The sequence below is a fragment of the Hibiscus syriacus genome, unplaced genomic scaffold (assembly GCF_006381635.1).
Source record: "Hibiscus syriacus cultivar Baekdansim isolate YM2019G1 unplaced genomic scaffold, ASM638163v2 tig00111366_pilon, whole genome shotgun sequence".
NCBI classification, from domain to species: domain Eukaryota; kingdom Viridiplantae; phylum Streptophyta; class Magnoliopsida; order Malvales; family Malvaceae; genus Hibiscus; species Hibiscus syriacus.
The window spans coordinates 657,516-671,528 of NW_024063071.1; the positions used below are offsets into that span (position 1 = coordinate 657,516).

Here is a 14,013-nt window from a genome sequence, read left to right on the forward strand (position 1 = left end):
ATGTCCGGACGCAGCAAATGCCCAAGATGTGAATCGAGTAACACCAAGTTTTGTTACTGCAACAACTGCAGTCTCTCACAGCCTCTATACTTTATCACACAGCCTCGATACTTTTGCAAGACATGTAGAAGGTACAGAACCAGAGGGGGTGTCTTGAGAAATGTTCCCGTCGAAGATGGATATCGTAGGAACAAAAGAAGCAAAGGAAGCGGTTCCAGGAATACAGCATCGAGTTCTTCGAGTACTATTTCTTCTAAAAGTACGGGAAACACCGATATTTTAGGCCTCCGACCTCACATTCGTCCACCGAGATTCAAGGCTCTTTTGCATCATCGTACAGAATTTGGCGGCAGTGATCATATTGGTTTGAATTACGGAACACTGTTAGATGATTACTTTCAATTGCCTCATTGCAAATCCTTTAAAATATAACATGGTTTTTCCTTTTATTTTGTTCAAAGTTGGATTTATATGCAGATTTTGATGCAGGTAGTTGGCAAGAAAGGGCACCGAGTCCTCGCATACCGATTTCATCAAGTCAAGAGAATGCCATGCGCTTACATTCCTCCGACTACTTCGATGGTGAGGCTCAACCTGTTAGGAATCTTCATTTATATTTTTCACTCGAAACTTGACACTTTAAACTGCCTGGTGATATTTATGTTTTTGAACTGCTCTGTTCTTAGGCCTTACCGGCTTTGACGAGGTGGTGTATTCATCAGGTACATATCAATTACTTGTTACACCATTCAATTTCATAAGAATATACATAACATTTTAAGCTCTGTTTTAAGAATAATGAATGTACAAAGACCAAGTTCACAGTGTTGGAGTTGCACATATTTTGTTTCCGTTCTGTAGCAGAATGGATCCATTGTGGTCCGGACTGGACCATCCCATTCGGTCAAGATGCAGAATCTGCGAGTCTTCCCCAACATGATGGGCCGCAACCTATGCAAGGTGATGCCGATGGTTCCATTATGTGGCCAAATGATCTTCCACATTTAGGTATATCATTGAACATCCCTTCCTAAATGAAAGAATGACTCATAAACATGTCTACCATTATGGATAAGAACCTGGATTGCTTATGCAAAATTTATGTTTTGGAACTGCTTTGTGTTTTAGGCACTGACGGCTTTAACCAGATGTTCATGTTGGGTTCACAAACCCAAGGGAACTCTGATGGTTCCATGCAGCCGAATGATCTTCCGAGCCACCCACATTTTGGTAATATATTAACCACTCTTTAGGTTGCACTAATCTTTCTCTAATCAATGAATATGGTTTTCCTTTTGAAAGAAAAGCCGCAAACATTCTTCAAATTTGTTTTCTCCCCCACATTTCATTAAGTAAATGGCCCTGTTTTATTCCCTAGCTTGCTCTGACAACAATGTCAATCTACTCCCCTCCAAGGCTTCCCCACCGTGCTGAGCAGCACCTTGTGCAAAACCAAGGGTGTTCAGCTACTTACTATTCAACATCAAATATTTAACGACTTCAAGTGATGGCTGTGATTATGCTTTGAAGTTTTTGTTTTAATTTTTCAGGGTCTTCCACCTTGAACCAGCTGCTGGATATACCCACAAGTTCACAAACTCTACGGAATATTGGTTATCCCCCGCAGCCAAGTGACCTTGTTAGCCCCCACCAAAATTTAGGTATGTCGTTAAATAGTCCTCCCTGTGAAATCAATGTTGCTCACTCTCTTTGCTATCTTTCCTTACAAAAACTCAATACGTATACCCTATCTCTGGGGTCTAACTAACAACGTGAATATCAACAAGCATTTGGTTCTGATGCAGCACAAATCGTCAACCCTTGCAAAGATCTCTAAGCAAAGATAAAAAATACAGGCTGCGTCTCAAAGAAAACAGCAAAAGAAGGATGAACAACTTGCTGACTTTAGATTGAAGCTTGCGATGAAGGATGAACAGCTTGTTCGCCTTAAATCAGAGCTTGCATTCAAGGATCAACAGCTTGCTCACCTTATACCTGGTGAACTTGCTGGCCTTAGATCAGAGAATGAGATGCTGAGAATAACAAAGATGAAATGGTTGCTCGCCTAATATCAGAGATTGAGATGCTCAGAAAAGAAATCACATCATGTATCAAGCATAACAACCTCCTCACTCATTGAACAAATGCTCCAATCTCTATTTCATCTAATCTCCACTACTTTATGCAATCCGGATTCATTTACTGCATTATCAGTCTCGTCTCGTGGCTTTTGTTTAGAGTATTTTATTGAACTTACAACTTGTACTGTTATTATTACTATTACTGTAGACAACAATTTCGTCCGACCTTGTTTATATGATATTATATTATATGCTTATGTAACTTATTTATATATAATATTTATATGCATATTATGTTATTTATGTGATTTATGTCATATGGTATATACACATTATATACATATTTATAATATATACCTACATTGTATAGTGTGCATACATTATACCGTTATATGTATTATATTTATTTTTATATTATAGTATTGAACATATATTTATATTATATATTTATTATATGTTTTATTTGGTATCAGGTCCAACAACAATTACAAACAATGTCAGGCCTAAACCGAAGACCAACACTCAAACCCAGCAGCCCACCAACAGTAGCAAACTCCTAACCTTAAGGCCCCCCTTAGCTGCGCGGCCAATATGCAAGGGTAGATCGTCGGCAGGTGAGGACTCTCTCATGTCAGCAACAACAAGTCCACCACTCTGAGATAACCGACAATGAAGTAAAGCCATAACAGAAAAACACGTTAGCATTTTTAGGTCAACTAGGAGTCTAAATCGAACCGAAAATAAGGATTCCTAAACCTATAAATCCATGCAAGTTAAATGAAAAAACACAAGTGAAACCAAGGAAAATTAGATCCAAACAAAACCAGTATTTGTAAAGCTCGAAAAGTAATAAAAAGAAAAGGTATTTTTTTACCTTATTCGGGTCTTGATGTGTTGTTAGCCTCGGTTTTTCTGGGGGGTTTTGCTTCGTTTTTTTTCTTCTCTTTTCTTTTGGTTCGAAAAACCCTTATGAAAGAGGGAAGCCGATGAAAAGGGAGGAAGGCATTTGAAAGTTCTCTTTCAGATCTAGCTCTCCCCAAGGCTATTTTGTAAAAACAAAGGTTATTTTTGAAGAGAGGAAATCGAAAGCTTTCGAAAAATGAATTTTTTTTGGGTTTCACAGCTGATGAACGACGATCGGTCGGAGACTGGGTTTGGGGTTGAGTGTTCTTCGTTTCACGAAGAACACGAAGAACACGGGAGAGAAAAATAGAAAGGGTTTTGATCCAATTTTTGAAGGGAATAAAAAATAAAGTATGTTTCTGATTTTTTGGGTTTTATACCCAGACCCGATGACCCAACCGGATCCCCTAGGGGATTCGCGTGCTTTCACGTGGATTGGGTCTAATTGCAGCTCTGGTCCCTACATTATTTTTAAATCTTTTTTGAGCTTTAATTTAATTTTAGTTTCTTTTTTTCTTTTAAATCTACCATTCATTTATTTCGTTTTTTTAATTTGGTCATTTTATTTAATTCATGTTACATTATGTTTTAAATTTAATTTAATTTTTCTTTTTCTTTCAAATTCGCCATTCATTTTATTTCTTTTTTAATATGGTCATTTTTTATTTAATTCATGTTTTTTTGTTTTTTTATTTTTTTATTTATTTCTTTTACTTATTTTTATTTTGTATTATTTCTTTCACTTTCATAGTAATTTCCCTTATTTTTTTAATTTTAATTTTATTCATTTCCCGGTATGTATGTATGTTTTTTCCCTTTGTTTCATTTAAAGTATTAGAATTTAATTTTTACTAGCTTTTCCTTCTGATTCATTCCATATTTTATTTTTATTTTTAATTTTTTGCAATCTAACATCTTTTTGACTTTTTAAGGGTATTCTTCTAAATCAATCGGAGGTAAGTAATTTAGATCAAACTTTTATTTTCTATTTAATTTTCAATTTTCTTAATTAAGACAACTGGAAATTAAATTAGTACAGAAATGGTAGTTCAAGGGTGTTAATCCTTCCTTGACTATAACCGAGTCTCAATTCTGACATATTTCTAGTAAAACGCACATCTGGTAAGATGGTATCCGATCAACCTAAATATTTTTTTTAAATAATCGATGGCAGCTCTAACGTTTTTATTTATGTCGAAGCCTAATTCCGGGTCCACCCGAAAAACGATTGCGACAATTACCACATACTTTGTTTACAAATTTTATTACCACATTCTCATAGTAATACTATGATATTATTGACATAAAAGTAATACTATGATATTATTGTCTGTTGGGTAAAATGGTCATTGATGTTTTAAAACTAAGATTTAGTTATTAAAATTATCGATTTATAACAAATTAATTATTCTCCGTTATCATTGTGGCTGACACTGTTAATGGAGTGCTTCCATGAATCTGTGACGAAGAAAAGGCCCATTTTGGCTTGAATCTTGTTGGACGAGCACTAAAAGTTTCGGGGACAGCTCATGGATCATTTGAAGAACTGAGTTTAAAGCTCCCCTGTTTTCTTTAACGACACGATGAAGTTGAAGAATGTTGTTAACGACAAGAAGTCAAGAGCTTCGTTATCTTGTACTTTGATGTCTTCGGGTTTTAGGTTCTCTAAGTTGCTTTCGACTATGGCAAATTTGAAATTGATTCCCACGGGTTTTGCCTATGTTTTAATTTCTTTTCCGATGCTGTCAAACCGCTCGACACAGAAGCCGACTGCTGCAGTTATTCAGACGCGTGTGCACCGCTTCCGTCGCCGACTTTTCTACTGCCTCGGTAGCAAGGTATCTTTGACTGTAAGTCAATATATGATCTCTGAAGCGAAGTTTCGATAAACAACCGAAACTACCATTGTTGTCGCTCCGACTCATCCCTCCACCGCCGTCTCTGTTTCCGCCATTAGAAACACACTTCCGGAGCTTCCGATCGATTCGGGCATACTGATATTCCGTTTCAGACTGTTATTATATCTGGTATCTTCTAAAAAAATGGCGGGTAAAATCAGCGCCATTGTTGTCTGACATTTAATTTTAAATTTTTACCATTTTAATAATTTAAAACAAATATTTTATTTTAAATTAATAAATTTACTTTTTATAATAATTTAATATTATTTTTAAAGATAAATAAATATTTAATATCTTTTAAAATAATTTTAATTTTTAAATCTTAATCTTATTTTAAACAAAATGTAAGTTTAATTAGTAATTTAACAATTATATAGTTTGATACATTGATTATAAACATAGAACACTTTCCACAGGGATCTTAGGTCCAAATAATCCAATTATTCTTAATAGTATTTTAATATAATTTTAAAGCAGTAATATAATATAAGTTTAATATTTATTTTGATAAAATTTTAGTAGATAATATATTTATATCAATGGTAGATGGTATGATTGGCATGCATCGAGTCAGGGCATCGGCATCAGCCGCCAAGACTCCTTGTAACACCCCCAACCCGTATCCGACCCGGATACGAGTCCGAAGTGTCACATTGACTTTTCAAACCTTGACTCTTAAGAAAAATCCCGGGAAATTTAAAACTTTATTTAAATCAAAATAAAGACTTTATCAGAGTGCTCGTACTTAATGACTTATTACATGCCAACACTTTATACATAACCAAATACATACTTTGTCAAATATTTCTGATCTGATCTTTTGGTAAGGAAAACTGACCTTTCTTGCTCCGCATCACTCCTTACTCTTCTCGAAACCTACGTGTGAAACAATCACACGCTAAGTCGAAGACTTAGTGAGGCATAACAACTTATAATGCACTTTAAAACATATATTGATACATGCATGTTCTGTTCTATCATGTTATAGCAATTCCATGCATTTTTTCATATCGTATAAAATCATATCAGATTAATTACAGTAAATCCATACATACACATAATTCATCATTAACAGTTTATCATGTAATCACATACTTTTCCAATCAAACTCTATACACACACACAACATCATATCATTTCTATAGCATTTATCATACCACTAACATATATTTGTTCATCTCTGGATTAGCCCATGTACATATGTGAGAACTATCGATATGTGAGTCTATAGAGGTTGTGCACTAATGCTGTCACCACAGCTCGTATAATTGCACCGAAGTGCCGCGTAGAATTGCACCGTAGTGCCATATAATGATGTCCATAAGGACCACATAGAATTCCTTAAGAATCATATACATATGCTAGGGATCAAGTATGTGTCTTCCAGACTTCACACATGTTCCAAAGATATACATATGTCCGAAGGACCGCGTAGAATTGCACCGTAGTGCCATATAATGATGTCCATAAGGACCACATAGAATTCCTTAAGAATCATATACATATGCTAGGGATCAAGTATGTGTCTTTCCAGACTTCACACATGTTCCAAAGAATATACATATGTCCCGAAGGACCGCGTAGACCCTCGACTCTTGGCAAGCCAACTATACCCCTAGCTCTCATGACACATAACATGGGCGTTATCATTTATTTCATTTCAAATATTCACATAAACTTGTAATTCACTTTCACATATCACGTATCACATAGCTTCTTTTCATATGATCACATAGTCACGTAGTTCACTTACACATAGATCATTTCCATATAATTCACATGTCACATATGTCATGTTTTCATATAATTTCTATCATTTCTCACCCAATCACCTTTATTCATGTAAACATACTTATCATATCTTGTTCACATAAGATCATATACATATATATCGAAACACCTAGAACACTTTCACGTAGCTTATAGTCATAAGTCTTATCTCATAACATATACTTGTTTCACATATATATATTTCATATCATTTCTTATACCATCACATAATTCATTTAACATACATAACATATTATGTAACATTATAATAGAAATACCTATAAGTCATATCACTTAGAGCACCTATATACTTATAGTCACATTGCTTATATCTTAATCTTATACCTTGTAACATCCTCAATACCGGGTTAGTGATCAAATTGTAAAGTTTCATAATTTGATGACTAAAGTAGAAGAATGAAATAATTCAATGATTATTTGATTATATATATTGAAGGTTATTTAGTAATTATTAAAGGAAATTAAGGGTTAAATGGTCATTTGATCATTCAAGGAATTATATATACGTGAAAAGGGGAGAGAACTCTCCAGAGTGCTCTTCTCCTTTCTTCTTCTTCATACGTGGGAGAGCAAGCCAAAGGTAAGTTTCTTTGTTTGTAAATGAATTGTTGATTTTAAGGTTGGGTTTTGATTATTAGATGATAATTAAGCTTAAGGAAAGCTTAAATCATCTTAAAAACAAAGGATGGAGGGGTTAAGAGAGATTAAAGATTTGGAGTTTTTATATGAAATTTTGGAAAGGAATTGATAAGTAGAATTTGAAGTTAAATTTGACTTGTCAATAGTTAAATTAAGAGATTTGGAGTGATATAATTGGATTTAGAACATATAGAAAATTTGGTATGATTTTTGAATCTCATATGGAAGATAGGATTTTGAGGTTTAAGATGAAATAAATGAATATAGATTGGTTTAAGTATGTGTACTAGAGTTAAGAATGAAAAAGGGGATGATATGAAGTGTTTGAGAGAAATGAAGTAATTTTCGGGTTGAAATATGATTTCTGGGCAAGGGGAATCGGTACCCATTCAAGGGGAACCGATACCCCTTCAAACGACAGAATTCCAGAATGCCAGAGGGGAACCGATACCCCCACAGGAGGGAACCGATTCCCCCTAAAGGAAAATGTTAATATTGGTTTAATAAGTTCGTTTAAGTTGCTAGTATCCAATTAAAAGGTGTAGGTATCTAATAATTGTCTTAAAATGTATAATTATGTAGATTCAGAGCCTAAACGAGTTCCGGAATCATTGACAAGTAAGATCGATAAAAAGGGAAGATAAGACATTGAAATGGACTAGTGAGGCCAGGTGAGTGCATATTAATTCATTTATGGTGCTAAATGGAAACAAGACTTGTGACAAGTCTATTTCCTATGTTTAATGCATGAATATATTATATGTATATGCATGACATAAATTGTATGTATGCATGATTATATGTGTTAACATGCTTTTGAATGAATGATATGAAAAGTGAGATAAACAAAGTATGGTTGATATAGGGTAATATAAGAATAGCTCATAGGTTATATGCATAGGTAATATAAGTTATAAGATGAGAATATATAGGAATATCAAATAAGTTATGAGATAAGTTATGTGACATGATCTATATATGAGTTTATGTGATATAAAAGTGTATAAGTGAAATAACATGATAGGTGATAAATCCGTAAGCCTATATGATATGTGTTATATGTTACATGATATGACATGCAAGTTACATGAACAATAAGAATGGTATAAGTCATATAAAACGATCTACGTGAATACATGCACTTGTGATATATGTGATATGAGATATATGGTTACACATACATGTGGTATGTGATAGAAAAGAAATAACAAGTGATATGACTTATAGGTATTTCTATTATAATGTTACATGATATGTTATGTATGTTAAAGGAATTATGTGATGGTATAAGAAATGATATGAAATATATGTGAAAACAAGTATATGTTATGAGATAAGACCCATGACTATAGCTACGTGAAAGTGTTCTAGGTGTTTCTATATGTTATATGAAGTATGATTTATGTGAATAAGATATGATAAGTATGTTTACCTGAATAAAGGTGATTGGGTGAGAAATGATAGAAATTATCTGAAAACATGATATATGTGACATGTGAATTATATGGAAATGATCTACGTGTAAGTGAACTATGTGACTATGTGATGATATGAAAGAAGCTATGCGATACGTGATATGTGAAAGTGAATTACAAGTTTATGTGAATATTTGAAATGAAATTAATGATAACGCCCATGTTATGTGTCATGAGAGCTAGGGGTATAGTTGGCATGCCAAGAGTCGAGGGTTTACCTATGTCTTTCGAGACATATGGAAAGTTTACCGAGGATCTTTATGACCTCTGGACAGTTACCGAGGATCTTTATGACCTCTGGACAGTTACCGAGGATCTTTATGACCTCTGGACAGTTATCGGGGTCTTTGTGACCTCTGGATAGGTCCTTCGGGACATTTATATGAGCTGTGGTGACAGCATAGTGGTGCACAACCTCAATAGACTCACATATCTACAGTTCTCACAGGTTCACATGGGCTAATAAGAGATAACATGGAATGTACTGTATATGATATATGTGTGTGAGTGATTATTGTATATGCTATAAGATATAGGATATGAGCTTAATTGATTATATGAACAAGAGAATAGAAATATGAAAGGTGATAATATGATAATGATAGGAAAGAAGATAATTATATGTATGTGAATAAGATATGATAAGTATGTTTACCTGAATAAAGGTGATTGGGTGAGAAATGATAGAAATTATCTGAAAACATGATATATGTGACATGTGAATTATATGGAAATGATCTACGTGTAAGTGAACTATGTGACTATGTGATGATATGAAAAGAAGCTATGCGATACGTGATATGTGAAAGTGAATTACAAGTTTATGTGAATATTTGAAATGAAATTAATGATAACGCCCATGTTATGTGTCATGAGAGCTAGGGGTATAGTTGGCATGCCAAGAGTCGAGGGTTTACCTATGTCTTTCGAGACATATGGAAAGTTTACCGAGGATCTTTATGACCTCTGGACAGTTACCGAGGATCTTTATGACCTCTGGACAGTTACTGAGGATCTTTATGACCTCTGGACAGTTACCGGGGTCTTTGTGACCTCTGGATAGGTCCTTCGGGACATTTATATGAGCTGTGGTGACAGCATAGTGGTGCACAACCTCAATAGACTCACATATCTACAGTTCTCACAGGTTCACATGGGCTAATAAGAGATAACATGGAATGTACTGTATATGATATATGTGTGTGAGTGATTATTGTATATGCTATAAGATATAGGATATGAGCTTAATTGATTATATGAACAAGAGAATAGAAATATGAAAGGTGATAATATGATAATGATAGGAAAGAAGATAATTATATGTATGCGTGGATATGTATATGTATATGTATATATATATATATATATATATATATATATATATGAAAGGTGCATAGTAGGAATCATTACATGTATATGTGGGTATGATGCTTGTATGTGATATGTTAGTAGAAATTGTTCAAGCGTGATTACGAGTTAGAGTTTTATTATATGTTTTATGCCTCACTAAGTCAACGACTTATCGTGTGATTGTTTCACACGTAGGTTACAGAAGTGAGAAGAGTAAAGAGCTAAGAGGAGCAAGACAGGTCAGTTCTCCTTACCCAATTGTCAGATCAGAAAATATATGTACTGTATATAGAGTGTAGTTGGCATGTAGTCTAAAGACATGAATTGTATGAACTCTGATATATATTTTGTAAACGTTTTGAATAAGTTAAATGTTATCAAAGTTTTTAAATTACTCACTATTTTATACGAATAAATGTTTGAAAAGTCAATGTGACACTTCGGACTCGTATCCGGATCGGATACGGGTTGGGGGTGTTACATTTAATGGTATCAGAGCTACGGTTTAGCCGATTCTAGGCTAAAAACGAAGTCGAAAGTGTTTTAAAAAGTGTACATGCCAACACAAAGTGAGAAAAAAAATATATTTCTGATCTGATAGGATAATGAGTGTGATGTCTTGTTAATAGAGTTAAATTGTTATGTTATATAAGATAAGTGAATACTAAGAATGATTTATGAAATCTATATATATTTTTATATGATATGATAGATGACATGTGAACATATGCAATTGACATATGTTATACAATATGAATTGGATGAGCATATGCACATGTGATATCTGATAGAAGTAATGATATGAGCACATAAATATATGAGAGCTTCCAAAGTGAAGCACAAGGCGATAGACCTGAAGGTAATAGCATTCACCTGCCCTGGCCAGGCAGGGAGAAGAGCGAAAACCTCAGGGAATGCCTGTATAAGATTAGAGAATGATTCATGATGTTGAATGATATTCCGATGTATTTTAAATTGTATACTTTGTTAACTCATAGAATGAATGTATCGAAATAGTTAAAAGAGTTATGAGCACCCGATCTCAAGGGTGAATTTGAGGAAGGCTTTGTTGTTACAGACCTTTGGATATGATATGAAGATAATGCTATAAGATGTTCATTTCTCCATAGTGGAGAAATTAAATTGAGAAGCTTGTTATTATTTGGATAAGATGGAATATGGTGAACGAGTGTCACCATAAGGATATTAAAGATCAAGTGACGCGGTTATGTTTGTAAAAGAGTTTGTATTCTAGATGGAAAGAGTTAGCATTGGCTAACAAGAGTATGTGATGAAAATGTAATGGAATTATAATATATTGACAGGTTATGATAACCAAATATGAAGAGGATTTGGATACAGTTGTATAGTTTGATCATAGTAAGGTGTTGTGGTGAAGAAGATAAAGATTTGTATGTTTGAAGGAAATACAAGTACAATAGATGATAAGAATGAGGTTCTATACAAGTAAAGTTGATTATCAAAGTTATGAAAAGATATAGTTTAGTTATGTTATAAGAAGATTTTTGATAACGAAAGGATTAAAAATGATAAAGAGATTATGTGTATCGTAATACAGACAAGGATGAAAGAATGAGTAAAAGTTTGGATTGCGGTGAATTAATTAGAAAATGAGGAAAGAAATCAATTGATTGATTTTTGATGTTGAGTGATAAGAATTGATGTTACTGTCTACAGGATAAGTAACATTATATGAATGGAATCAGAGTTATGAATTTGAAACAAATGGATAGTATTGTGTATAAGAAAAAGTGTGGAGATGATAAGGATTTGTACTTTAGAATGAAAGAGTTAGCGTTGACTAACAAGATTTTGTGATGAAATTGTATTGGATATAGTTGTATATTTTGATTACGTAAATGTGATATAGTGAATGAAGTGAGGATTCGTATGGAAGTGTAAATGATAAGTTCGATATAGAAACACGAAAAGTGTGCAAGGTGATGTGAAAATATTGTTTGACTCCTTAAACTATATATGTTTAATCACAATTGAAGAAGATTTAAAGTTGTGTTTTGGTCGAATGATGACGAAATACAAGTTTGGTATGGTTATAAGGTAATTAGAGAGTTATGAAGAAATAGATGGATTTATGATATAGAGTGATGAGATGGATGTTACTGTCAACGTGATGAGTGACATTATATGGAATTTTAGAAAGGTCAAAGGAAAAAAAAATGCATAATCGAATGAGAGAAAAGACAACAATGGATTGGTATTACTGGTTATTGCTTATATAATAAGCAACAGAGATGAATGTATAAACGAAAAAGATAGTTGGAAAACTAAAGGATTGAAAAGTAAGTTTCTGATGATGACAAGAAAGAATAAGTCAGGGAAGCAACAAAAGAACACTAGAAGATATGTTCCTATTAAGATGTGCAGTGAAAATTCGAGGACGAATTTTCTTATAAGGAGGGGAGATTTGTAACATCCTCAATACCGGGTTAGTGATCAAATTGTAAAGTTTCAGAATTTGATGACTAAAGTAGAAGAATGAAATAATTCAATGATTATTTGATTATATATATTGAAGGTTATTTAGTAATTATTAAAGGAAATTAAGGGTTAAATGGTCATTTGATCATTCAAGGAATTATATATACGTGAAAAGGGGAGAGAACTCTCCAGAGTGCTCTTCTCCTTTCTTCTTCTTCTTCATACGTGGGAGAGCAAGCCAAAGGTAAGTTTCTTTGTTTGTAAATGAATTGTTGATTTTAAGGTTGGGTTTTGATTATTAGATGATAATTAAGCTTAAGGAAAGCTTAAATCATCTTAAAAACAAAGGATGGAGGGGTTAAGAGAGATTAAAGATTTGGAGTTTTTTATATGAAATTTTGGAAAGGAATTGATAAGTAGAATTTGAAGTTAAATTTGACTTGTCAATAGTTAAATTAAGAGATTTGGAGTGATATAATTGGATTTAGAACATATAGAAATTTTGGTATGATTTTTGAATCTCATATGGAAGATAGGATTTTGAGGTTTAAGATGAAATAAATGAATATAGATTGGTTTAAGTATGTGTACTAGAGTTAAGAATGAAAAAGGGGATGATATATGAAGTGTTTGAGAGAAAATGAAGTAATTTTCGGGTTAAAATATGATTTCTGGGCAAGGGGAATCGGTACCCATTCAAGGGGAACCGATACCCCTTCAAACGACAGAATTCCAGAATGCCAGAGGGGAACCGATACCCCCACAGGAGGGAACCGATTCCCCCCTAAAGGAAAATGTTAATATTGGTTTAATAAGTTCGTTTAAGTTGCTAGTATCCAATTAAAAGGTGTAGGTATCTAATAATTGTCTTAAAATGTATAATTATGTAGATTCAGAGCCTAAACGAGTTCCGGAATCATTGACAAGTAAGATCGATAAAAAGGGAAGATAAGAGATTGAAATGGACTAGTGAGGCCAGGTGAGTGCATATTAATTCATTTATGGTGCTAAATGGAAACAAGACTTGTGACAAGTCTATTTCCTATGTTTAATGCATGAATATTATTATATGTATATGCATGACATAAATTGTATGTATGCATGATTATATGTGTTAACATGCTTTTGAATGAATGATATGAAAAGTGAGATAAACAAAGTATGGTTGATATAGGGTAATATAAGAATAGCTCATAAGGTTATATGCATAGGTAATATAAGTTATAAGATGAGAATATATAGGAATATCAAATAAGTTATGAGATAAGTTATGTGACATGATCTATATATATGAGTTTATGTGATATAAAAGTGTATAAGTGAAATAACATGATAGGTGATAAAACCGTAAGCCTATATGATTATGTGTTATATGTTACATGATATGACATGCAAGTTACATGAACAAATAAG

At 33.3% G+C, this 14,013-nt stretch overlaps 1 protein-coding gene across 1 annotated transcript; it reads left to right on the forward strand.

Annotated features, from left to right (window-relative positions):
* On the forward strand, positions 1-940 carry LOC120159513 (dof zinc finger protein DOF2.2-like). The gene is made up of 4 exons (XM_039170098.1): positions 1-364; positions 478-582; positions 687-722; positions 813-940. Exons 1-4 carry the CDS (start codon positions 1-3, stop codon positions 938-940), a joined length of 633 nt encoding a protein of 210 aa, XP_039026029.1.
* The last annotated feature ends 13,073 nt before the right edge of the window (positions 941-14,013 follow it).

Bases quoted from the DNA above. Each gene is read 5' to 3' on its own strand.
- LOC120159513 (XM_039170098.1), top strand. From the start codon at position 1: ATGTCCGGACGCAGCAAATGCCCAAGATGTGAATCGAGTAACACCAAG. The intron at 365-477 runs GTTTGAATTACG...ATTTATATGCAG, and splicing joins TGGCGGCAGTGATCATATTG to ATTTTGATGCAGGTAGTTGG. The intron at 583-686 runs GTGAGGCTCAAC...CTCTGTTCTTAG, and splicing joins TTCCTCCGACTACTTCGATG to GCCTTACCGGCTTTGACGAG.